This window comes from Lepidothrix coronata, unplaced genomic scaffold (genome assembly GCF_001604755.1).
Source record: "Lepidothrix coronata isolate B3197 unplaced genomic scaffold, Lepidothrix_coronata-1.0 Scaffold201, whole genome shotgun sequence".
Lineage (NCBI taxonomy): Eukaryota > Metazoa > Chordata > Aves > Passeriformes > Pipridae > Lepidothrix > Lepidothrix coronata.
Window position 1 is genome coordinate 1,417,781 of NW_016690381.1, and position 26,742 is coordinate 1,444,522.

The 26,742-nt window shown below is 51.5% G+C and overlaps 1 protein-coding gene across 1 annotated transcript in view; it reads right to left on the bottom strand.

Annotated features, from left to right (window-relative positions):
- Positions 1–570: 570 nt before the first annotated feature.
- The window catches only part of B4GALT5 (beta-1,4-galactosyltransferase 5), a 34,287-nt gene continuing 8,115 nt past the window's right edge, over positions 571–26,742 (bottom strand). Inside the window, exons 2-9 of the mRNA XM_017832358.1 lie at positions 12,004–12,138; positions 8,778–8,891; positions 7,818–7,942; positions 7,201–7,317; positions 6,211–6,398; positions 5,858–5,980; positions 5,248–5,349; positions 571–3,669 (exon numbers count right to left, since the gene is read on the bottom strand). Of these exons, the coding sequence (XP_017687847.1) occupies positions 3,522–3,669; positions 5,248–5,349; positions 5,858–5,980; positions 6,211–6,398; positions 7,201–7,317; positions 7,818–7,942; positions 8,778–8,891; positions 12,004–12,121 (1,035 nt within the window). The 5' untranslated portion in view covers positions 12,122–12,138 and the 3' untranslated portion in view covers positions 571–3,521. The remainder of the gene's footprint in view (positions 3,670–5,247; positions 5,350–5,857; positions 5,981–6,210; positions 6,399–7,200; positions 7,318–7,817; positions 7,943–8,777; positions 8,892–12,003; positions 12,139–26,742) is intronic.

Consider the following 26,742-nt stretch of genomic DNA (forward strand, 5'->3'; position numbering starts at 1 on the left):
AAGGAGCCTGACACCCCGCAGGCTCCAGCCCAGCGCCGCGGGTGGGAGGAAGCTTCCCAGAAGACGGAGAGCTAAAAAAAGGCAAGGCTTGGAACAACCCAGGGCTGCCAGCTATTTATTCTAGCATGCCTGTATGCTGCAGAGCAGGAGAGAGATATTTTAAAGCTGCTGCAAGGAAGCTTCGTCTGTCTGCCTGGGTTTGTTGATCAAAAATCCAATTACCATCCCCGAGCCCTGCATCACCTTCAGCCAAGTTCTTCCTAAACACAATCCCCCAAGGCAGCCAGCCCCCTCATCAGAACCACACTGAAGCAGATGCTTGGAAAAAAGGCTTAAGCACCTACAGAACAGGAAGAGTTTGGGGAGCATCCCCATCTCACACTCAGTTTATTCCTATCCACCCCTAATGAGAAATTCCTAACCAGCTCTAGCATCCAGGGCTCACCCTTCTCCACTCAAACTCTCAGAAGCACTCACCCCTCTGGGCTTACAGATCTCACCTCCTACTATAAAAGCACACCCCAACCTCCTGTAAAAAAAAAAAAAAAGCAACCACTGCAATCTGTGTTCTTGGATATGTATTTTTTACTGAAAAAATCATTCATAAATTAACAAATACAAAAATGTACAAACACATGGGTAAATAAATGTAATGACACAAAGGATTGCTTTGCTGAGAAGTGTGTGTGTGTTGTAAAACACTAATCTTCAGTGCAAAAACGTCCCCCCGGCACCTCTTAAAAACATAACAGTAAGCTCAAAAGCCATGATGATGGAAAGCTACTTGAGAGTTTGAAGCCACTTCCGATGGTGAGCGGCCCGAAGTGCGCAGCCGTTGCTCAAACGGTACCTCCCTTAGAGAAGCAGAGCTTTACAGAGAATTAACTGTCAATAAATAGTTTTGCAAATAAAACCCACATGGCTCATTAAAAAAAAAAAAAAATCAAAATAATTAAAAAAAAACTTTAAAAAAAAAAAAAAAAAAAAAAAAAAAAAAAAAAAAAAAAAATCAGCATCGCCCAGGACCTGCCCTCCAGCAGGGCTGGCTGACGGTGCTGACGTGGAAGGGGCGAACGAGTGGCCTTGTTGAACTTCAGCTGCCAGAATATGTACAAGTTCTCCTTAATACGAGAATTTTTACACCATAACAGCACATGCGCTCGACAGTATGTTTTTAACAAGTTACATTTACTATACAGTATTTGACATAGCTGATAAGAGTAACAGTGCACATTTTCAGATAATCCACATTTTAGAAAGGGGAGGAAAAAAAAAAAAAAAACAAAAACAACTCAACGTGATTAGAACGAAGGAACAACGAAGAGGATGCTGCTGGGGATGGACCCTTCTGTGCCAACCGCAGAATGCAGTTCTGAGCAGAGGTAACGGCTTTTGTTCCACACAAGGTGCGACGGGTGTCAGGGACATGGAAGGCTGAGGATCCCGACTAAGGTAGTTTAACACCTACTCACACACACATGCATGATTCCGGGGTAGTGAACTTGGAACTAGTTGAAATACATTCCTTGTTTGAAGCACCATTAAACAAAGACAGATTTCTAGCAAGGTCTCAAGATGAAAGAAAAGAGGGGCGGGGCAACGCGGGTTCAGCATCCGGAAAGGGTCCACGTGAATTAAGAGATCGAGATCCCGAAGCAAAAGTCTTTATTGCTGTATGCGCCAGAAAAAGCAAATCCTCACCTCTGCCTATAAATAACCAGGCCGAATTCCCTCGGGAAGCAAGTTTAAAGCACATGTAAGTTCAAAGACTTTAAAACCTAAGTTACAAACTCATCAGCGCTTTTCAAGGGCAGGCTCGCTGTCCTCTCATGCCGGCCGATAAGATCTACACAAGAACTCGTGTTTTCTAAACTAACGTTTTCTGGATACAGGTTAGGAATGCCCTGGGCAGTCACACCCACCACAGATGCGTATGGGGATCATACGTCCACGGAACTGAGAAAACAATGTAAACCATGAGAAGTTAAGGAAACCGAAGGCAAACAACGCAATGAAAAGAGTTAAAGTACTTCAGAGGTCAAGTACCCACCCTTGTTGTGTGGAAATACAAACTCAAAACAACGCCCAATGTATTTACTTTTAAGTCAGAGAGGTCCAGTGAAAGTGGCTGTGTCAGTGCTGTGTAAGGGCTGGACTGTGTCCCTGGGGACAGGGCCTGGAGCCCAGTCTGCCCACAGCAGCTGTGGGGAAAGGGGGGATGGCATTGGATGGCTGGAAGGGTTGTCAGACCAAGCTCTGGTTCCCAGTCCTCATGTTTTTATGTGTCCTTCATGTCTCTCCCTCTCACTGACCTGTGACCCTCTGCCTTGCCAGCTGTGCCTGTGCTACTGCCTGTGCACTGCCTGGCTCTGACAGCACCTCAGTGTGCTGCTGGATTTACACAATAAATACAGACTAAACCAACCTCCCACACCATTCTGACACACTGGGGGTGATGGCAGGACGCTGCTGTCTGGAGAGGGCTTGTGCAGCTGCTCCATCCCCAGGACAGCACGTGGGCAGGGGCAGCCGGCCCGGGGGCCACACTCCCCCAGCACCATGGATGGGAGTCATGAGCAACCAGGCTCACACTTGCCACGTGGGATACAGAGCAACAGGCAGGGGATTGTATTCCATATGGCTTTTTGATTCATTTGCACATCATCTTGTAAAAGTCACAGAAGAGGGAATTTTTTCATAAATATTCCCATTTCCTCACTCTCCCTGGAAAAAGCCACCCCTGTGGTATCTGGAATGAGCAGTGACCCAGCTGTATTTCTAACCCACTGCACTAGAAGATTCAGGGCCCTGTCCCACAAACATTTCTGCATATGCACAGCTGGAATCATGCAAGCAGTCTCACTGGCTTAAAAGGGAACACCTTGCACAAGTACAGTGATGCACACACAAGTGTTTACAGAACTCAGGACTAAAATGGGTGACAGCATGTAAACCTCTAGCTTGGACTTGAGCCATAGGAGAAAAATAAAAAGGGGCAATTTACACAGCATATTTACACTTACACTTCTTTAAGAAGCGATTCTGTTGTATATACTTCAAGCAGGTCATTTAAAAAACCGCACAGACATAGAACGGCATCAGAAGTCGTTTGATCTCCCACCAGGGCAGTTGCCAACCAAACTGCTCCCGACGTTCACCGTCAAGAAGCCAGAGTCCCTCAGCTGAGCCGCTTCCCAGAGGAGAAAGCGCATCGGAGGCGAGTCCCAGTGCCAGAGATTGCTGGAGGAGGAATGTGGAGACGAGAGCAGCAGGTCGAACTGTTGTCCTGAAACCCAGAAAGCAAGTGGCAGAAAAAATTAAGAGACTGCTGAGCTCGCTGCCCGGGTGTCGGGCTGGATTGGTACAGCTAGGGCAATTTGTGCGTGCACTTTCAGCCTCATTCTCCAAAATACTGTGATCCTTCATTAGACAAAGTGTTGCTTGTCCTCGATAAACCTTGGAAAAGAAAGTCTAGCGTGGTGCTTTCTTGGTGAAGGGCAGAGCAAAGTTATTTTCTCCTCTTAATATTCGGGCACCAGAGCCAGCTCCGGTGTCAGGTTAACAGTGATGTTCTTATACAAGGCGTCATATGTGACGTTTGGAAAGTAGTTCAAGTTATTGAGGCCGTCCAGGGCTTGCCTTTCTTTTGACTTCCTCAGCAAGGCGTACCTGTGCAACGAGAACCAGAGGCCAGAGTCACTTCCACTTGTCCCACAGCACCCTGCAAACTCCTCCCATTGCTACCAGAACAGCCTTCAAAGAGCCCGTCCCAGCAGCAGCTACAAAACAACAAACTTCTGAGCCCTTAATAAAGGGAACCACCACATTTTAAATACTCAGTGTTGGTAAATATTGGAAAATGCCAGAAAAGTCCATCACTTGATGAAGGGCAAAATGCTTGCTGTGCCACCAGCAGGCACTCAGCTACCAAAACTACCTGTGACTCCTGCCCGAAGCCTGCTCCCATTCCCAGGAGGGAGCTGAGCTTGGGTATCCTGCAGAGCCCTCACCAGCCACACCATCCCAGAGAAACGCAGCTGATGGGTGACATGTCCTTTCCACTTTGTGTCCACTTTTAAGAAACTGGACACAAACAAGAGCAGAACTAATGGCTTTAGTCCGAGGGATGTGGGACGAAGAAGTAAAAGTAACAGACTGATAGTTTGGGGAAGGAAACTACAGCTGGTGCACAAAAACAGCCTCAATCACATTTAGGGGCAGCATGATGAAATATAAGGGGTAAGAGTGGGTGCAGCTGTTGGCTCACCAGGTGAACTCTGCCCTCCCCATGTTTCCCTCCCACCACATGGACTCACAGCTCCTGCTGGCACGGAGCCTGGGCTCCTGGCTGGGGCCAGGAAGAGACCAGGGAAGTGTCAGGAAGCAGAGCTCAATCCCACTGCACTGCCAGCCTGCTACACTCCAAGGGTTTGACTAAATATGGCTTTTTAAGCCAAGAAGCAACTTCTCTTTTTCAAGAGTAAAATGAGAGAAGCATCTCTGACTGGCTGCATCCTGTCCAACACAGAAATGAAAAGCAGGGCTAAAGATGAGTCTCAAATGGAAACTCCCCTAAAAATGAGTCTTCAAAAAAAGACCAGCAGACAACTGAAATCTCTGCCAGTAGCAGCCTGGAGCCCCTCTGCAGAACAGAGCTCTCACACTGCTTGTCCAGTAGATCATCTACAAGTGTTAATTCCTGCAGTTGTTTGTGAAAAAGGTATTCCTCTGGTTTTCTGTTGCACAGTTTTCAGAAGACTTAAATTCTACTGTGGTCTTCAGGCAAAAGCAGTCAGTCAAGCCTTGTACTCTCCAAAACAACTCTGGCTCCGGGACAAAGGGGTTGGAGCCCTCCTGAAGAGCTCCAGGGAGAATTTATCTTTTTGAGAAAAAAGACGAAATGGTCCCAACAGTACTTGGAGAAACACCGAAGCTTCTCTACATCTGGCCTTATCCACCCCTATTCCCCTGCAGACACAGGACAGGGCCCCAGCTTGCCATGCTGACAATCCCCTTTTGGATGGCATTCAGGCAGCCAAAGCCACAAAGCAAGGACCCCTTGTCACAGGGATGTGGGGTATGAAATGTAGGAATGGAGGAATTCAGGCAATGTTCTGCTTTCATCTCCCTTGCTTAATTTCCTTCAGGAGTTCAGGCTGTTACTGCCTTCAAACAGCTGCAGGGAGCCTCCTTCATGGTAAAGACTCTTTGTGAAGTGCTTTAGGATTCTTAAAAAAATTTACTTGCCTTCCTAGGAACTGCACTTCTCCTCGATGGTGGTGGGGAATTGATTTGTATTTCCCTGTGTCTCCTTCTGGTCGAGTCACCGAGTAGCCTGCATACTGCACTCTGCGTTAGAAAGGGGAGAAACACAATAAAATAAAATAAACAACAACAAAATCACCAGTTGTGTTTGCAGTGCTGGCAGCACCTCCAGGGCTGCACCATCAGTGCTCCTGGGGCTCCGGTGCAGCTCAGCCTTCCCACCCCCAGAGAAGCCGTGCAGACCCCCGACTCCAGCAGGGGCTCTGGGCAGGGCACACAGCTCCCAGCACCTCGGGGCTCCCGCTCAGCCATGACCAGCCTGAGCTCAGCAGTGTGGGGTATGTGCACAGAACCAGCCAGTTCCCAACCAGCACTTCTCTGCTTCCCACCCACTGCCTGTGCAGGCTGGAGCGGCCCCTGTTCCCACAGAGCCACCACGGCTGGGATGGCTCTTCCCCAACCCAGGGGACACAGGCACAGCAAGCCCAGCACCTGCGCCAAAGATGACAATTGTCCCCCCACAGCACGTGCCAGGCTCAGCTCACAGAGCCACCACCAGAGCCCAGGGACACTGGCTGTGCCCAGCCCGTACCTGTTCCAGAGGTCGTCATCTTCTCCTCCCCAGCCCCAGAAGGCATTAGGAAATCCATTGATCTTCTGGAACTGTTCGACAGTCAGGCCACTCACCCCCCCGAAGAACTCGTTGTATGGGAGCCTGAGCAGGAGGGAAGGGGTTAGTGCAGAGCCCACCGGCACCGCAGCTCTCCCGCCTGCCAAGGGGAAAGCCCAGGCCATGCGGATGCTCTCTGCTATTCCCTCTCATTCTCCCTTTGCACAAAGCCTGGGAACAAACCCAGATTCATCCTCTGCCTTTAAAAAAGATAAATAAAATCTAACACTGGCTCCTTAGCTGTTACAGTAGCAGGGAGGAAGAACACTGCTTACAGGTACATGTACTTATCCAGCTTGGCTGCGAAGTGCCTCGGCATCTGTCCACACCCGTAATAGTTACGGTCATTTTCTGGTATGTGGTCCACGTCGTGAAAGATGAGGCAGTCCCAGTCCAAGTCCTTCATTGCTTCCCGAAAGCCAACGTTGAAGAGCATGGCACGGTTGAAGGGTTGGTTTCCAGCCTAGGAGGCAGAAAGTTCCTTCTTAAGGGGAGTCCCTACAGTTTGTGCATTCTCAGCTTTGTCTGTAAAACCACAGAGGGCAACCAGCTCCCACATCCGCACCACAAAAGGAAGTGATGTACTGGAGCAGACTAGTGAGATCAACCAATAGTGAAATATTCACTTTACAGTACAGGAGCTGAGGTCTTATTACTCAGACACTTGAAAAAATCCCCAGTTTTGATCAATCTTTTTAAGCTAGAGCTGAACATGGAGGTATGTTTACTGGGTGGATGGAGCCAAACAGCTTAAGTGACAGGTTCATGTCCACGTCCAATGATAGTCATGTTTTACATTGACTGAAGTCTTCTAGATACTGCCCAAATAAGAAATGTCTAACTCTGGTCAGGCATTTCCATGCCTAGGGGATGCTCCCTGGAACTACTGCAGGGATACACAAAAACAACGCAGCACTGTCTAAACTGCAAATACCTGGTCCAAAGCCGCTTTAAAAAAATAACTCCCACAAAACAGAATTTAAAAAAAAAATAAACCAACAACAAACCAAATCACTGTATCTCTGTTTTTCAGATAAAACCAGACATTTCTGGGCACATCTCCTAGCTGTGCCACTTATAGGCTGAAACGGGACAACTTACATATTGCAACATGACCCCTAAACGTGCCAAAGGTTAAAAGATATGCTCTGGCAGGGAAACTCCTTGGGACACGGCACAGAGCCACACTTGGAACGCTGGCAGACACGTTCGTAGTGCAGCACGTCCCCAGTGGCTGCTGCCCCAACCACCCCAGGGTCACTCACTTGTTCCACAACGTAAAAGGCGAACTGTAAACGTTGCCGCTGCAGCATGGGAATAAGGTGTCTGAAGAGGACAGGAAGATGCTCGTATCGATTGCGGAATGGGATTAGGATCGCCACCTGGTGAGGAGAGGACACGGCTCTTACTGCACTGCACCAGTGGCTCCCACTGCCGACCCCTGGGCTGGGGAGCAGCACTGGCTGGTGCAGGGTTATAGGAGGGGGAGCAGGACTAAACAAGGTGTCTCAGCTCTCCCATGTAGGGCTGAGCAGCCTGAAACCCTTTCAACTCCCACAGCATCAATTTCCTATTCACTTTTTAAGGGATTGTTGCTTTGGAAAAATTCAACATCACCTTGAGTGAAAGGGAGGCCTGCAGTGCCCCTTTGTCACCTCTGCCCAGCACTGGGGACAGCAGGAGTGGGGACACTAAAGCAGCCCTTGAGTTCACCATTTCTTCCCTGGGCACTGCAGCCCCACATTTCAGAGCTCCTCAGATCATTCTTCTGAAGCTGCAGCACATCAGAGATGTTCCCATTAACTTCTTCCCAAGGCCTGCCCAGGGCTTCCTGTCCACCCCCCACTCAGCAGGGACACGGGGCTGCCCAGCTCCCCGTTACCTTCCAGCGAGGCAGGCAGTCGCTCGGCTTCCAGTGGCCTCCCAGCTTGATGGAAGGGTCTTTAGAGAAGAACTGGTGGATGTCCTCCATGGTGATCTCGCTCATATTTACATCGATGGGGCCCTCTGCAGAGCAGGAGAAGCAGAGGGGGAGGTGAGGAACTGCTGAGGTCCTGGGGTGGCTCGGTGTACTTGAGGCAGCACTTTGCTGCATCGCTGCCCTCCATCCCCAGCACTCAGTGCAGGCAGCTTCTTCTCTTCCCCACCACCAGCAAAAACAATCAGGAAATGATGCTGATGGTAACACCTCCACCTCCTTGGCAGCTGGGCTCTGCTCAGCCTTTGTAGCCACTGTGCTATGCAGCTCCCTAGCAGAGACCCACACCAGCCCAGGTACCCCTCTACTTGTACAGGTTTCCAGCAGAGAAAACCATACATCTCAGCAGAGAGCATTTCCCCCCCTCTTTGGAAACATTTGCCCTCAAAAGCCTGATTTCCCACTGCAGGATGGCTTTGGTGGAAGCATTTCTCCCAGCTGCAGCTCCCTGCGGGGGGGTCCAGACTGTCTCCCACACCAGCCCTGGCACAGCTGTACCTGGCACAGCTCGGGGTTGGGACTGGCAGCACTGCTGAGGCACAAGGGAGCCACCCTGCCGCCACTGGCCCTGGAAAAGGGCTGGCAGAGCCTTTTCACCAGCTCCCAGCACACAATCCCTCTTTTGTTCGTGTTTGCCAAGCAATGGGCTCCTGCTTCGGCAGGGAGAGGAGCCTCCAACACAGCAGGGATTAATTCCTGAGAGTGGGTAAACAATGATTTCCCAGGAGGGAACTGGGCTCCAAACAGCACTTCCATTCATCCCCAGGTGCCTGGCAGGGAAAGGTGCAACACTGGTGAAACTGGGAATGCCACTACTTCAGGGGGAGCAGGATAGGGGCACAGGGCTGTCAGGATGCTACTCACTCATAGAAGGGAGCCTCTCGGGACAGGTGTTGTTGGGGAAGTAGGTAAAGTCTTCAGGAAGAAACGTTGTGGCTTGCAGAAAGGTGTCATTGTGGCTCAGATCAAGAGGATAATCTGGGGAATGGAAAAAAAAGAGAAAAGTTTATACTTGAGCTGTAGGTCTGCTATTTCTATCCACCTCCCCATGCCACTGTGAGCAGACTCCAAAGTCAGCCATGGTTGAGGATGTTCCCAGTGGCACAGCTGTGTCCCTAGTGACATGTGCTCTAGCCTTGCAGCCCAGCTGGGTGCTCATCCTCATCCTGGGACAAGTGGCTGCAGAAGCCTGGCTGCCTCAGACAGCACCACATCAAAGAAACTTTTGCATTTTCTGGCCAAAGGAAGAATTTTGAGCACCACCTTTAGATATCACAAACAGTTCAAAGGAAAGGAGCACGTGGCTCTTGGAAGTCAAAGCTACCTTGTACCTTGTCCCTGAAGGACCATGGCACAAAGAGAGGGGTCCTCCAGCAAGTGTGCTCCTTTCCCAAAAAGCTGAGAGGGGGAAGTCCACAGGCAGGACGCAATGCCAACTAGGACTGTCAGTGCAGTATCCTACACAGGGAAATCCTGTCTGGAATCCTCCTCAAAGGATCAATACAAACTATCACGTTACACACAGAGTTTCCTCTGCTTCGCACCGTGCAGGAGCAGAGGAGGTCCTGTGCCTCAGCAGTCACAGCAGTGCCCAGCATGTTTCTCCAGACTCCCCATTCCCTACATCCTTTGACCTCCTGGGCAATGCCCCTCCAGCCTCAAATAAGCAGTACCCAAACTATCTTGAGACTCCAGATGGACTGTAAACACAATCTAAGGGCTTTTCAAGTACAATAGACGTTACTTTGGATGCTTGATACTGCTGTAAATTTCCATAAGCAATATTCCCCTTAAACTCCCATCACCAGAGCACACTCTCAGTACTCAGCCCAACTGACAGCACATGTTGGAGCTCAACTCCCCTGTTTTGCACTAAGGGCTGCCTTTTTTGCTTGTGGAAGCATAGAAGTGACCCCTCTTTGTCTCACCAAACAGGAAACCTATTATTGCATCTATTAGGAAATGCTGGAAAAGTTGTAACTTACTTCCTCAAAAAAAGAGGAAAAAACAACCAAGAGCAAAGAATAAATGCAGATGGATGGGAACAAGCACACTGTGCTTGCAGCAAACCACCCTGCGCTTAGTTACCTTGCCATTCAGGGGAGAATATCACATTTTTAAGGAACCTGCCCAGAAACCAAAGCCCCAGGTCCCACGAGGACACACACAAAGAACTGCTCCCTGCAGCCCCTCACTGGGGTATGAGTGATGTGTGGAGAGGCTGTGACTCAGAAAGCAGCGGCAGCCACCTCCTTCCCAGAGCTCCCATGTGGCTGAAGCAGGGACAATCAGAGGGGCCACAGGGTCTTCTACTGCCCAAATTGGTTTGTGACCTGTGCCAGCTCATCCCAGCAGCAGCATCCCTCTCCCTGGATGTGCAGGGTACCCTGCCCACTGCTGCCTGCAGGGTAGGATGGGGCAGAAGCAACCAGGAGCTGCTAGGATGGTCAAGGCTTTTGCTGGGTCCCTCCCTGCAGCTGTACTGGGCAGGTTTCCTCTCCCAGCTGTCACACTGCCTCACTGCCCATGGCAGTGTGGGGACAGTACACTAAACAGGCAGTGCCACCCATCCAGATCCCACTGAGGCACCAAAAACACTCAGGGAGGGAAGATTCTGATCCCAGTGTTAATGTAATCCTTGTGGCCACAGCACCAAGTGACTTCCAGATGTCACTGCCATCCATCCTGAGTCTGCCCGACCTGCCTGCCAGGGAAGGTTGCCAAGGACAGTGCGTAGTGCTTGTCTGTGAAACCATCCTCGTGGCCAGAACTCTCAGGCCAGGAGGTATCGACACGTGTGTGCAGTTGGGACAGACAGGTATGAGGTTCGAGCAAAACCTGGTATTTCAGAAGTAGCAGCAGCACTGGTATCACTGGCACTAAAAGGGTAGGTAACCAGTTCTATGCCTGCTGAAGGAGCACACAGCAGCCTTTTGAAGAACTCAGAGCCCCATGGGCGAGGGCTGCAGCGAGATGAAGGCTCCCCTCACAGTAAGCAGCAGAGATGGAGTGTCCAACCCTCGTCCCTTCAGGGGATCAGCTACTCCCTCACCCTGCCTCTGCTTTACTTGATGTTTCCACTCTTAAAAATAGCCCAGGCTGGCTGCCCTGGCTGACCTCGTCAGGGAGAGGAGGTGACCTGGGGTGTCCATCTCCTGCATAAGTCAACAATTCCCCTCCCGTGCCCGTCCCCAGTCAGGGCACAGCTGAACTGGTGACCACACCATGAGCTCCTCAGCAGGCTGGGCAGCAGGGACACGGCCAGGAAATAACCCTGCCTTGTAAAACTCTGTCAACCTCTGCTGCTGAACCCTCACAGGGGAGGAGCAGATCTGAGCTCCCCCACCCTCTGCCACAGCCTGATGGCAACAGCACCAGTGTGGGACAGGGGTGACAGGCCAGCAGGGAAGGTGTCACCAGCCCGGCAGCAACGCCTCACCCTGGCTTACACACAGCCACGAGCATTTATGCTTCACTGTACCACATTTACACCACAACTTGTAACCCTGTTTATACATATCTGGATGATGAACAGGCTGGGAGGGGGAGCCTGTGCCTCCACTCCCTGCATCCTGCCCAAAGTTCAATATATTATTTGTGGCAGATCTCCAGCCAAGTCATCTCAGTTCATCCTTGCATGGGAAGAGTGAAGCTTATGAGCACAGGCTCTTCCACGTGCACGGAGCCAGAGCTCTGCGCAGGCGCATGTCTGGGAAGGAATTTTTTAAATATGAAACCTGATCCTTGCACTGAATTTGAAAGTGTTTGCCCTCAGACTGCTTGAAGCTACAAGTTGAATTCCTGGAAAGCAAAAAGGTTTTCAGTTCAAATCCCATCATTTCAGATTTTCACCCCTTATACAAGTTAGAAGAATTTGAATTTTTTATATATACAGAAATAAACATAATTTATATATCTAGCGTATATATACATAGTATTCATATATATATTAGGTATTTTTATGTTACATATCTATTTTTAGATATATAGAAATAAAAGAGGCAGACAATTAATCCAAGTTCCCACCCTGCATTTACCATTTCAATGGAAATGGAACCTTTGACCAAAATCACAATTGTTCAAGAAATACCTGAGTCATTCACGCTGCTGTTCCTCTTGGCATAGGCACTGCGGACCACCTGCTCGTACACCTGAGCTCCTATAGTTCGCATGTTTTCACGAATCATGATGCCCTGGGCTTGCATCATGAAGAGGTAGGTGTTCACTGCAAGGGAGGAAGAATAAAGGAATATTTCCATCGGCATCAGCTTTTGTAGGAAAGAGAAATCAGCATCTTTTGGAACCAATCCCAGCCTTCTGTTTGGTTTCAGTTCCTTCCTGCCAGGAGGATCCTTGGGTTGCACATGCCTTGGTTGCCCGACGGGAGCTGGGAAGGGCATGGAGTCAGGAAGCGGAGGCGTAAGGCACGTTTGGAAACCCGGCTGGTTAACAAGGGAACGTACCCAGCCAGACCTGACAACCAGGCTGTAACACAGCACTGCAGCTTAAACAACAGCACCTTTTGCTCCTTAATTAGGGAGGCTTAATTAGGAAATATCATTATAACAGGAAACCAAGCTGCGTGCCTGGAGAAGGGCAGTCGTTCCCAGGCTGCAGAACCGAAGGCTGACACTTGCTTGGCAGAGATACCCCAACAGGCACCACAAAGAGCATCCCTGCACCAGGCTCCGAGCCCCTGGCACACCACACCCCCTGGGGCAGGCAGCAGCACAAACCCTGGGTCCCCAGGGCAGCCCCAAGCCAGGTTTCTTCCCCCTCTTCTTTCCTGCTGACCCCGTGCCCTGGCACAGCTCAGGCTGAGCCTGCTTAGGTTTCAGTTTAAGCTGACACCCTGCTGGCAGGGCCAGGCCCCAAAGCAAACAGCAGCAGGCACAGCCCTGCGTCACCAGCAGCTCCCATGGGGACGGCAGGATGGCCACCCACAGGGACAGCAGGATGGCCACCACGCACGCCACAGCACCCCTCAGCAGCATCACTGTGCCAGCCACAGCCCCTTGGTGAGGTTTTAGGGTTAAGAATAAAATGGGGGGGAAAAAAAGAAAAATCTTGATTTGCACATAGGGAGGAGGGGCAACCTGGAAGGGCAATTCTGCACTAGTAATTAAAAAAAACAGGTCAAAAGATACCACAGGAGGGATGAAGAGGGCACTGGGCCAAGGAAACAACAGAGACCCTGCTCAGAGGAGGGCAGTGGCTGATGTAATGTCACCAGGAAACATCCATAACAGACAGGTCACTTCTACAGCAGGCATATCACAGCCTGGAACCGGTGCCAGTGCCAGGAAGGCACAGTCACAGCTGGAGTCCCCGGGAACACAGATTAGATACGGCACTGCAGGAGGCAGCACCGCTACCACAGAGTGAGGGTCCCCCACCCTGCCCAGGGACACACACACTGCTGGACCCGCTCTCCCCTTCTACACCCATCTGGCAGCCCTGGAAGGGGTGTCCAGATGTATCTCCCAATCCCAACTGTATTTTGGTTTTGCACAGTAAAGTATTTGAAAGGGGGACAGAGCCCCATGCCATGCCCAGCTGCTGCCCGTGCCCAGCCTGTCTCTGAGCCATGGGGAATCACCAGATATTCAGCAAGAAGGGGGTCAGCTGCATGAAGTGCTTGACAACTGTCTTTAAATGTGATTTTAAATGTCCATGTCCAGCCCTTCACAGTGGGGCCAGCGATGGCACCTTAAGCCAGCAGTTACAGCAGCAAGGAGCAGGAAATGCCTCAGCCAAAGCTGCACCCAAAACCTCCTGCTCACCCACCCGTTCTGGGGACAGCTCTGCAACCCAGAGTGAATGCTGGGTCAGCTGGTGACAGCTATGACATCAACTTGTGCTCTGGTGCAGTTCCCTGTTTCAATGACAGCAAGAGGTACAGAGTGCTGCTCCTGCTCAGAACAACAGGGAATTTGCTCCAGCAGATGCCCAGTGATAAGGCTCAGGAGAAACTGGCATTTTGATGTGGCACCACAGGCCAGAAACAAACATAGCTGATATTCCCCATGCAAAGCCTTACATCCAGTCCCAAAACCTTCACAAGCTCGCACTCATCTCCAGCTCAGAGCTCATCACAAAACCATATCACCTCCCAGCACCAGCAGCCCAAAAACCAGGGTGCTAGTCAAGAGCCAGGCACAGCTTCTCTCCTTTGCACAGAGCAAAGGGTGGCTGAAGCCACTCAACTGAGATGCTTTATCAGGCCCAGGTTGCTGCTAAGGGAAGGGGGGCAGCAATCCTGCACCTTCTGCCTCGTGCAGAGCTGGAGTCAGCGGCAAGGCACAACTCGCTGATGCTGATCAAGTAATTTCACTTTTTACTTCATTATGCTTCGACTTGCTGGGTAGAGCAGAACCAGGTTTGGTGAAGCATGAAAGAACAAGAGAGACAAATCGGCATCCAATCCCTGGTTAATTTGAGGAAGAGGGAGGTTTGCCGGGCACAGTGAAAGCGCCGTTTGTTCCCCTCCACGCCGGGCAGACGGAGCAGGGCCTCGCCACAGCCACATGACACGGCTCGCTGGGTTGGGCTGCTCTGAGCTGCAGCAGGAATCCTGAGCAGACTGTCACAGCAGCCACCATCCCAGGGGAGCATGGGCATGAACAACACCGGCTTTGTGTCAGGCAGCAGTTGCCTTTTCACATGTGAACCCCTTTAAGCAGGTGATTAAGGAGATACCCGGCCAGGGATGAGCTGTGCCATCAACATGCCACAAACCCAAGAGCCCCCCATAACCCCACCAGCCAGAGCTCCTTCTCCTACCCCTGAAACAAACTGGCTGCACAAGATAAGCTTCACAAACACCATGTTTATCCAGAACATGCAATTCATTCAGGTCAGAAAATCGGATTTAAAACACATTATTGCAAACATTTCACTCCCCGTGTGCACATGGAGCTTAGATCAGCTCCACGGGGCTGCCATGTCCAGGGCCGGGTCTGCACCAACATTTGGGAATTCCTGTACGGAGCTCAAACCTTACCCCTCCTCTATTTACTCCACTTCTAATGAGCAAATTGGCCATGTTTTAAATTTACTAAGGCTGACCTGGCTGACCCTAGAGAGCCCTGGGCCGCTGTACCCAAGAGCTGTTTCCCAGAGCCACCACCAGCAGGGATGGAGATGCTGATCACCCCTGAGCATCGGCTCCTGCAGACACAGGCTTGCAATGCACTGGGCCTGGACTGTGGCTCAGCCAGAAAGCTGTGTTGTGAGATACTGCTAATCTAATCACACAGGATGATCTCCAAAATTACACTGGCCTTCTGCCTTTCTTCCCTTTGAGCATGCAGCACTTCAGAGCACGTACACAGAGCGATAACAGCCCAGCTACAGCCACGGGACAAGGACAGGAGAGTGATGGGAGAGGTGAGATGGCCCTTTGACTATCAATTTCCAGCAGACCCTCACTGCCCACACAGAAAATGAGCAAAATTTAAGAACCCATTTGCCCAAATGACTGCCTTGAGATTATTCTTGTTGACTCATTAAAGGACAAATCAACTCCACTGTGATTTAAACACATGGAAACCACGACAGCTTGTCAGCAACCACAGCAGAGGCACACAGCTGCACCCCAGGGCTATGGACCACTCAGAATGCTGCACCCCAACCCCCTGCTCACAAGCAACAGGGAGGGCAAGTGCTCACCCCAAGCCAGGAGTGGATGCAACAACTTCAGCCTGGGAGGTAGAGTCCAATTATATAAATGAGTGCTGAAATCTTCCTGTAATCATTTCTCTGTTAGTATTTTCGGAGCACTTCTAATCAAGAAACAGCTGACTCTCTCATGGAAAATTAGTTTTGTCATGATGATATGTACTAGAAGAGGCAACAGAGTAATTTGCAGCTTGGGAGTTGATTTGGAAGAGGACTGAGTGTGATCCATGCCGGCTACAGACACAGGAAAGGGACAGTCCTGACACATCTCGCTCCTGACCCTGACACGCTTCCGCCGCCTGCGGAAAGGACCTTCCTCCAGCAGCCCCTGGCAGGGGGGATGGCAGGGTATCCTGAGCCCCATGCTGGGAGGGACAGTCACTGGGGCTGGGGTCAGGAAGAGGGGCCGGGTGGCTCACAGCAGCCCTGCATGCCTGCAGCAGTATCAGCACCCAGCACAGCAGCCAGGCTTTCCTGAGGAAGGAGCAGGTCTTCCTCTGCTTTGAGATTTACAGCTTTCTGTCACATTCAGCAGTTTTCCTGGTTCATTAGTCCACCCACGCTGCAGAAGCACAGAAGGGCTGTTTGAGTTTATCGTGGTCTCACAGCCATGTGCAGCCTTCTCCCGGCAGCCAGAACCCAGTCCCAGCAAGGGCAACCTCTGCCAGCCCCCGGAGCCCCCATTTCAACCAACACAGTCACAAAACAGTGCCCAGCTAGAGAAACTGGCCCTGAACACTCAGCCAGACTCTCGGAGTGGGCATGACAAGCCAGCAGAGCTTGTAGGACACCTTATGTGGGAGGTACTTGGGAGGGGCGATGGTCCCGCAGGCAGCAGGGATGGGTGCCCAGGTCAGCCCAGCACCCTGCCAGGGCGGGGAGATCCTGCCCACTGCAGACACCTCCCGCGGGGCCCAGAGACTGTGAAACCAGCAGAGTCATGTCTACGTTAAGCCTTTTGCTAAGCTCTCCCAGCAGATCCCCAGCATCAATCCAGCTCCATTAGCATTAGCAATACAAAGGGGTTTAATCAAACTAAGCCTCTAAGGCACAGATAGACAGTTAGGATAGTCTTAACTCGTAAATAACCCAACTAGGAATGTAGCAGCATCCCAGCGCTAATACACCCTGAGACCTCTGTCTCTATTAGCTTTCCAGTGGCACCGTATTCCCCAGATGTGCTGAGTGCCAGAACAATTAAATAAGAGGTTCCTATTAGTTTTAGAGAATTTAATATTAATGCCATCACTGTTACTTAGCCCTTTGCCTCTAAATAGCACAGGAAGGAATAATTTGATACATTAAATGGTTTAAGAATTAACAGTGCAGCAGCAGCATTGAGCTGGTAATTACAAACCACTTGTGCCCAAAATTGGCAAGCTGGCAGCCTGCACGTGCACGGAGCAAATGGGAAGATGGGAGGCTGCAGTGACACTCGGTCAAAACCCCAATATGGGGAAATTGCATCTAAACTGTCTTAGAGAAAAGTGACCTGGGGAGGCCTCAGCAAGGGGAGGAAAAGTCCATATTATTCTAATAGAGCCTAAACTTTATTGTACACGTTTAGGGTGGCAACTTTCATTTGCAATCCCCGCAGCTGGCTGAGCTAAGGTGTTTGTGCCACTCACTTTGAAGAGCACTGCACTGATTTTGGGATATCCAGCAAGAGGAGCATGACACGCTCTGCCATACATGGGAAAACTCAGAAGGCCAAGGGAACTCACGTAGCATCTACAGCATCAAAGCACCCATGGAAGGAGCTCTGCACCCTGACAGCAGGCAGGGCTGGTGGTGGGATTGAGCCCCACATCACCTAGGCACAGTCACACCCACGGGGACAGTGGGCAGCCCAGCTCCATGCAGGTGAGAAACCCAGGACAGTTTACCAGGGCAATAACACCAAGGATGGCTGCAGGATCACACGGGGCTTTGCAAATCCCAAGAGCAGCCGAACTCCCGGGCTCTGCTGCAACTCCTTTTTCAAGGAAGGGCGTAGTGACACATGTAGGTTGGGGCACAGACCATAACAAGCATTTGCCCAAGTTAAATATTACCCTTCCTTGAGAGATTCAGGCTCTCCTACTTTAATTGTCGTTCAGGAGATGGGATTGCACATGACTGCATCTCCTGTTTGCTCTCCGGTCCTCTTAACTCTCCCCATCTCCAGCCAGCCTGCCCCCCCATCCCGCTCCCTTCGCCAGGGTCAGCTCAAACCCTTCCAAGGAGAAGCAGAGCATCAGCTGCCAGCAGATTTCTGTGCACGCAGAGCACAAACACGCAGCACTCGCTGGGCACTTGTGGGCACCGAGCAGCGAAATGCGCAATCAAAGGCTCTTCAGCAGCAGTGACACGGACACCGACCTCCGGGCTGGCAGCACCGGCTGCTGCTGCCACAGCAAACATTTACACTTCCAAACATTTACAGTTCAGTGCTTGTTCCTTTGGTTCGTTAGGAGACAAAGCAGTGGGAATTCCTGCATCCTGGACACCATCTCAAAGCGTCAGGAATCCCGACGCCTGAGCCCAGTGCTCATGTAGGAGCAGGATGAACAAACAGAGGGAGAGCTTCGCTCAAGAAAAATAATAAATAAGAATTAAGTGAATGCTTGGGCAAGCAAGGGAGAGGAAGATACTCCCCAGCGCTGTCCTTGAAGCAGGAGGGCAGGGAAGGACATGGGCTGCTTGGGACAGCTCCTCATCTCCCAGGCCGTGGGAATTGGCACGGCTGCAGGAGAGGAAGGAAATCCTCTACTGCAGGCAGCCCCCACCACCAACCTGGGCATCCTACTCAAACGGGCAGTCGTAGGACATGCAGGAAAAAGGGGACACATGGGGTGGTACTGCCCAGGAAAGGCAGTCAATAGGGAGTTTTCACCAGCTGAAGCAATCTAGAATACAGCCGGACCAGAGAACAGGAGGCAGGTGGGATTTGGATTTAAAATTTCTATATACATCACACACCAGGTAACTAGATTTTGAAATCACTGATTTGTTAGTTTTCCAAATTAGGAGATTAACTATACCCATTGGAGATTATGAAATGGTCAAGATAAAAACAACTTAAGAGGCATGGATTTACTGACTCAGTTCACACACTGCAAATTGCACTATCTGGAGTTTTAACGCCCCGACTTTCATAGAGAAAAAGAGAACAGGTTCTGTTGTTTAGGCTATTCCCCCCCCCCTAAAAAAAAAAACAACCAAAGACCTGATTTTTCAAGCATGTTTTACAAGTTCAGCATGGCTGAACAAAAAGGGTTATCACATGTACAGCCTCATGTCTGCTGCAACAGAGCTGTTCCAAAGGAGGGGGGGGGTCCAAGAGGCTGTTCCAGGTCAGTGCTTTGCCTCTCACACCAGGCTGGACCATCCCAGTTAACTCGGGTGAGGCAGCACGGCTGCCCAGCTGGCAGAAACGCGGGGCAGGGTTTGTGGTTGCAGCATCAGGACAGCAGTCATTCTTTGCTCAATTCAGCAAGACCCACAGCACATCTTCCACTGCCATTTATGGCTAAAGCATGGTCCAGCATGTCCTATTTACATCTTGTCTCCGAAAAAAAAAAAAATTACCACGGGAAAGCCCTGCTCCCAGCCTGGTTTGCCCACGGGTCCCAGGGGACCTGCTTCTTGCCATGGGAATGGCGGAACCTAAGACAGGGCTGGCCTAAGCTGAGCCACTGGCTGTCCCTGTGCCTCCAACCTTGGCAGGGCAGGAAGCACTCTGGGGACACACCACGGCCACCCCAGGGCAGGTGCAGAGTGCCACCCTCCGCCCATGCCCAGGCATCCACCCTGGGCATACACAGGCACCACGGTGACTGCCCTGATCAGCAGGACAACAGGAACTGCAGCCTCTCTTCTGACCTGAGCCTGGGCATTCCCACTCCTCACTGAGGCCCAGAGCCAGGTAACACACTGCAATATCACAGCTAGTGAGAATAAAGCATCCCACAGCTGCTTCTGCCCTGTCAGTATAAAGGCTGATTTGCAGCAAGCACAGTTTGCACCATGGAGACTCCAAGTAAGGAGAGATCCCTCCGTAGCAATACCCCAAGACTGTCCCTGTTGTGGTTTCTTCTCCATACATTGCCAGGCCCTGGGAAAGCAGCCATACCAGCAGCCAGGGAAGGACCAGCCACAGCCCCACCTCCACACTATGGATCTGCCTGGCTTGTCAGCCCTTTCAACTCCTAAAAAATTCTCCAAGCTGGAATTCTTCAATCACATGGGATTATTGTTGTCCAAGATTTTCAAAGGCAGCAGCTCAGAGCTCCCTGCCAAGGGTACTCTCACCATGCAGTTCCATTTAAGACCCACAGCAGCTTGGCCTCCACAGTCAGATTACAGAGTTGTTCTTGTCTGCAATAATTAAAGGCTGCACTGCAAACGGTCCCTCCAGCTGCTGTGTTTTATTAGAACAGAAAAGCTATCAGAGAGAGGGTGCAACTTTGAACTTCCAACACACAGGCCATTACCTATGGGATTTTGTAAGAACTCTGATGTCCTAAGACATTTATTAACTTTGTTGGGAACTATGTAGCCTTGGAATATCTAACATTTTTTATATGATTTTCTTCTGCCTGACAAACAAACTGGTAATACAGCTGCTGTAAATAAATTAACTGACTCCATTATCAGCACAGGGAATGACTTCATTAGAAACAAATCATCCCGGTATCTATGAACTTATCTAATGCCTGAGACTGCCTATCAAATCACAGCCTGTGTGACGCCTTCCTATGTGTCAGCAGAAAAAGCAATGGTTTGAGTCTGTTTGGCATGCCTTGAACAGGGGAAGAGAAAAAGCCCTTCCTTCCCTCACCCCCCAGACCTGTCCCTTTGGGGACCAGACCCTGGGGCTCAGCACACACAGACCCCTTTGCAGGGACAGCAGAGCAGTGCTGTGCCTCGTGGCTTCCCCCCAGCACTGCCCTCCTCTCCTGCCTCTGCTGACCTGTCCCTCCTGCCCTGATATGGCCAACATTTACCAACAGTGTGTCCATGCTGGTGCCAGGCACAGGAAAACCCTAAACCTTATCATGGGAAGGGGGACTAAAGTGCCCTGGCATCAGAAAGCAGATTCGCACCGCCCTGTACACAGCACCACGCTCAGAGCTGTGCCTAAGCACTGCCATTAAGTTACACATTAATCCCAGATAAGCAGCCACAAGGCTATTGAGCCAGCAAGCTCAGCCAGGGATCAGCCTGTCCGCAGCCCCAAGCTGTAACCGGGGTTCAGGATCCACCCCAGGGTGACAGGACGTTGTTGACTACAAGGGACAAGAAGCTTGTGGCCCCCAGACTCCCAACCCACAGGCTCTGTTGGGTTTATACAAACAGGAGAAGGACCTGATGCAAGTTCGGAGGCTGCCCGTGAGCAGGCTGTCGGGATGGGGTGCTGGGCACCCAGCCCAGCTGTTCCCAGCTGCCTGGGGCACAAGGTGCCCTGTATGTCCCACCGTGGGCAGGAACAGCCATTGCTGCCTTCTTCTGCCTCGTGCCACCAGTCCTCTGGTTCTGCAATTGCCTGGGGGCATCCAAGCCAAAGTTTTTCCCTATCACCCCCTCACAGCCCTGGGGAGGGATGAGCACACATAGGGGGAACATCAGGGAACAGCAAACATCCCCTCAATTCTGTCCCACTCCCCCACAGAAACACCTTTAAGCTCCTCTCACACAACAGCAACTCGAGTTTAAGACTTAGAGTTGAGTGTCTGCTGAGGGATCTGACCACTCGTTCATCAATATGACCAATGGGGCAGAGGGGGGAAAATAATAAACCAATCAATTCCAGCCTGTCTGCGGCCAGAAGTCAAGCTCTGCAAACACGAGTCAGACATTCAGCTACCTTGGAAAAGATAAACACGTTGGGAACAGGAGGCCAGTGCTCCCAGATCAAGCAGCCAGAGGGGCTGGGCAGGCAGTGAAGGAAGGACTCCTCCGGGCCAGAACAGCCCCATGGGGAAGGAGCTGGTTGGGGCTGGTGTTCCACAGACCCTGCTCACATTACCCCTCCACACTGGGCATGGCACCAGTCCACAGAGATGCAGCAGCCCACCCTCCTCCTCTTCCTCCCAGCCAAAGCACCAGCCATTCCTTCCATGCTGGATAACGGGATTTTAGACTACACCAACTTATCCACTCAAGTTACCCAATTTGTCCAGGTTGTGTTTGCTTCCCTAAGGTATTACAGCTAAAGACCATCCTCCCCTTTGCCCCCGTTCCCCACACAGCCGAGCCCTTGGCAGCCCTATAAATGCCATGTCACTCTCCAGCAGCATTCCATAACGTGAGGATTTGTGACCCACTCCCCAGCCAGGCTGGACACCTCATGTGCAGCTGCTGGGGGAGGGCAGCACAGGGAAAAGGGTTGGTGTCAGCACCCTCCGTGAGCCCTGCTTTGCCATCAGCTTTCTGCAGTGCAGCAGCAAACCAGACAATCACCATGTTGACTGGCAGTTTTTCTATTTTAATTAGGTGAAAGCAGGGTTAACTTCGAGCGCCCTGAAGCTGGGCAGCCCCCGCCCCCCTTCTCACCACTGCTCCCTCCATCTGCTCTTGCCCTATGGCCCTTCCCAGCCTGATGCACAGAACAACCAACCCTGGAGCTGCTTAAGAGGGTCAGGTACCAGCAGAGACCCTGCTGCTGCAGCCTAGAAACTGTCAGACCATTTGGTACAGCCCAAGACACCGAAAAGCCGGGCTGACAGGATGATTGCATGTTAGCAAGCCTGCCCAGGCCTCTGAAACACAGAGGGATGCTTGACCAATCCTTGCCTGTAATTACACATACAAGTTAGGGCAGGAAGATGCATAATGGGTCTGAGCTGGAGAAGAACTGAGGCAGTGCCTCATTTGCAGGTTTGATAAGCAATAAATTAAACATGGAACACTTTACACCCGGCTGTCACACAAGATGCTCTGCCAGCCCTGCAGAGCTCAGGCTACATCTAGGAGAGAAAGGGCAGCCAGGGCAAGGGACCCCTGCGCCCACGGCACAGGCAGGACATGGCTGAGTATGTCCCTGCATTTGCTCCAGGGTTGTTCCTGCTGCAGCATGTGCTGAGGCAAAGACACGAGAAGGCCCGAGAGTCAGAGGAGAGAGGTGTTTGCAAAGCCCCAGTGCTGCTGTGGGAGAAGGGGAAGAAGCAGTGATGCTGTGGGGAGCACCTGCTGCTGCCTGAGAAGAGTCTGGTTCACCTCAAAGCAGAAGCTGCCTGTCTCTGTCTCCTCCAGCTGAGCCTTTTGGTTGGGGTATTTTCTGCTCTACAACAGGCAGTGCTTACTGTCACGTTCACCAAGCATGAGAGCTATGAGCTGTGGTTGCCCTCCTTGCATCAAACAGCAGCAAGACAGAGGCTGGTTCCTGGAATAAACCTCTCTTTTTAAGAAAGAGAAAAAGTGTTTTGAATAACCAGTGTATTTTCAACAGCTTGCTTGGCTGGGACATCTTGCTGCACGCAGGTGAAGCAGTGCAGAGTATGCTCCCAGCTCAGACAGGGGGATAGGGCACCCAAGAGTAGCAACACATCTCTCGTGGCAAAAAAACCAACCTTTGCAGGAAAGAGACACCACAACACCTTGGACAATGCCCTTGCCCTGCCACTTCAGGTAGACCTTGACAAGCACAACAGCTCTTAACTGGAAAGTCATTTTAAACTCGCCTCCATACCTGTCTGTAGTGACAGTTCCTGACCGTGGGCTCCCCCTGCACAGCAGAGGCTGCAGCAAGGAGCGAGTACCTCTGGGCTGGCAGCAGCAAGGAGCATCCTCTGCTCTGTTCCTCCACAACCAGTACCAGCTCCTGCACCGTCACGGCCGAAATCCCGCAGGGTCCCAGGGCAATGCTGCAGTGGGGACTAGGACAAGGGGACATGAGACCCTTGTGAGCTCCAACACTGGTGGCACCCACTGCAGGGGGTGCAGGGCTCTCTGTGAAAGCATTGGAGAATGTGGCCTCTGTTGCAGAGCCATACAAGCTCACTCCAGAGTCACAGCTGCTTTTCTAGAAGGTGGAAGCTGGACTGCCAAATGCCAGAGCATCTCCCTTACCTGTCAGCAAGGAGCTTTATGTATCTAGAAACATGGTTTCAAACTGAAAACTAGAAAAAGGAAGCCTTCTCCCGCAAGTCCTCTGAGATGGTCAGTGACTGACAACATTCACATGCTTCTACCTCCCCATCGCCTCAGACTTCTCCTGTCTGGTTTTGCATTTGGGCACTGCTGCAGTGAAACCTGCCTGCTGAACTTCCCTCCTCAGCTTCTTCGAAAGCAAGCCTTGCCACACAGGCACACGGCTGAGGAATATTCCCACTCAATAGCTGGTCTCCCGGCTGGCATTTTCAAGGGCTTTGATCCATGCCAAATAAGGCAATCAGCTTAGCCCTTGATTAAATACATAGCATAATCCACCTAAATCTTGTTAGCCGAGAAGCAAGTTGCTCGTCTCACTAGTTGTGGGTGGCATTGTGTGTCACTGCCAGGCAAGCAGGGCTGCTGCAATATGAAGGTGCCCCTCGGGGCAGGCAGCAGCACTGGGGCAGCTGGTGACCCCAGTGAGGCTGCTCCAGCAAGGCCATATGGATTCAAGGCCCAGAAGTTCATGGGATCCTTCTGCAAAGCTTCCCCTGTAACAGACAAAAGCCACTCACAGAAGGAGTCTGCTCCCTCCCCAGGCCAGGGCACTGGGCACCCAACAGCCAGCAAAACCTTAAAAAAATCCAGGACAAGAGAAATCCCTGATCCTGAGCGAGGGAGCCAGGCTGCAGTACGGAAAGAGGATGCACTGCAGCTCTGGGAGGATTTCACACCACAGCAGCTTCCCCTTCCTCGGAAGGAATGAATCAGTAGCCCAGGACTGTAGAGCCTCAGCAGAACGGGCTGGTGCTGAGTGGGAAGCACACCATGACAAGGGCAACCATTCCCACTGCGAGACAGGCCCAGAGCCCAGTCTGAGCAAGATGCAGCTGTGCAGCAGGGTCAGCCTCACACACACCCCGCTCCCAAGGGTGGCATCGCCATCCGGCTGCTCCGGTCAGCTCCCAGCAGCTGAGAAAAGCAGGGAAAAGCAGCACCATTTCCCTCCCAGCCCTGGACCTCTCTCCACTCCTCTGCATTCCCCACATGTGCTCCTGCCATCCCCAACAGTGGGACACAGGGAACGAGGCAGTTTGAGAAGTCTGGGAAAAGGAAACCCTTCTTCACCAGGTTGAGTCCTCCTCCTCTCCTGCTTGGCTTTGGGATAAAATTTACAGGTGAGTCTTTCAAAGCCCAAAGAGGCAGAACATTGAGCGAGGGAAGACTATGAAGATGCTGTTTCCCAGCACTGAGGCTGCGTGCCCCCACTCCCCACCAGTGAGTACCCCAACAGCTTCCACCCAAAGAGAGACAGGAGAGATCTGCTCCTGAGGTTACAGTGCAGGTATTACTGAAGTCATTAGAAGACAAATTCTCTGAAAAGTGCTATTGCTGCCTACTTCCCTCTGGGTTTCAGACCCAGTAGGTGGGGACCAGCTCTGCAGGGAGGTGATCCACTGGGGGCTTATCCCAACCCAGAGGCAGGAGCCCTACAAACCTCTGTTCCATGCTGCATTAGCAACTCCAAGGCTTCCTGCAGCAGCCAGGCACGTTTCAACAGCTACTGGAAGGATTTTAAGTTAATTTAACCACATTAACACATTATGGGGCTTCTGTCATCCCAATTACCCTAAAAAGCCCAGGTACAGATCTCGAAGGGAGTATAGGGAGGAGGAAAAAATGATTTAAAAATTAGTAATGAGAGGGGAAAAAAAAAAGTCTTGGGCACAATCCCAAAGCACAGTCTCAGGCAGATCTGGAAAAAATTTCACCGGATTTCAAACCAAAAGAAAGTAGCCAAACAGAGGCAATATCTGCTTTCACCAAACGCTAGCCAGGAAGGCTGAGCAGAGCTCAGCTCACCAGTCACCAGCTGGCACAGCAGGATTCGGACTTTTGGCACTGGGATCCTCTCCCCCAGCCGGTCAAGGGAACGATCTGCCCGCAGAGGAGCAGGGATGATAAATGACAGCAGTTGAGCACTGCAGGGGCATTTCACCGCTTCAGAGGTTGCTGCTATAACAATCTTCTCTGACTCAGCAACTGAAAGGGACGCTGGGAAGGAAGCACCATAAAAAAAAAAGTCATGCATTATTAATATGGACTCTGGCAGCAAGACATGAGTTGGAAAAACACTGAGGGGAAAAAAAAAAATTACTGCAGAATAAAAGCAAGCTGCATGTGTGGAAGCATTTCACACTCCTGCAGGAGCTGCTGTGGCCGAGGACCACCCTGTGCCCCTCCAGGTGGCCCAGCTCCAAGGAAACCCCCCATTTGCCAACAGGAACGTGATCTCCACTGCTTTCTCCCTCGATGCAGGTTGCTGCAGCCCTATGCAGAAACCACCACGTGCCCTGGGCACAGCCTGCACTAGTTTCCAGCTGCAGCAGCTCTGGGCTTTCCTGCCGCGGCACACAGCCATTCCAGCAGGTTTATTTACCTGTGGTCTGGGCATCACCTGCTGACTCCCTGCAGCTTCCCCCCTTTGCATCCCAGCCCACAGCCCCGTGGCCCTGCCCCGGCCCCGCCGCCGGGCGTTCCAGCCGGAGCAGCCGCTGCAGGAGGTGCCCAGGGCTCTGAGCCACAGCCCGCAGCCTCTGCCAGCGCCCGCTGACGCAGAGGGCACGGAGGCAGGGACTGAAACGCCTTCCTTTTCCTGCCAGGTAGGGAGGGAAAAAACATCGGTTCGCACTTGACTACCTGGAGCACTGCAGTGTTTGCTTTCCTCTTCTATTCTGAATGCTTTGTATAGGTTTTTTTAGAGGCACTTTATAAACATTAGTATTCATGTGGCCGTCTTGTCCACTTTGAATCCAAAATCCCAACCTGCTGCTATGGGGAGACATCATAAATTAAGAACATGTGTTCCTGTATCACGGGCATCCCACAGCCCTCGCCAGCCTGTCCTCCATGGGCATCCCACAGCCCTCACAGCCTGTCCTCCATGGCCATCCTACAGCCCTCACAGCCTGTCCTCCATGGGCATCCCACAGCCCTCACAGCCTGTCCTCCATGGGCATCCCACAGCCCTCACAGCCTGTCCTCCATGGGCATCCCACAGCCCTCACAGCCT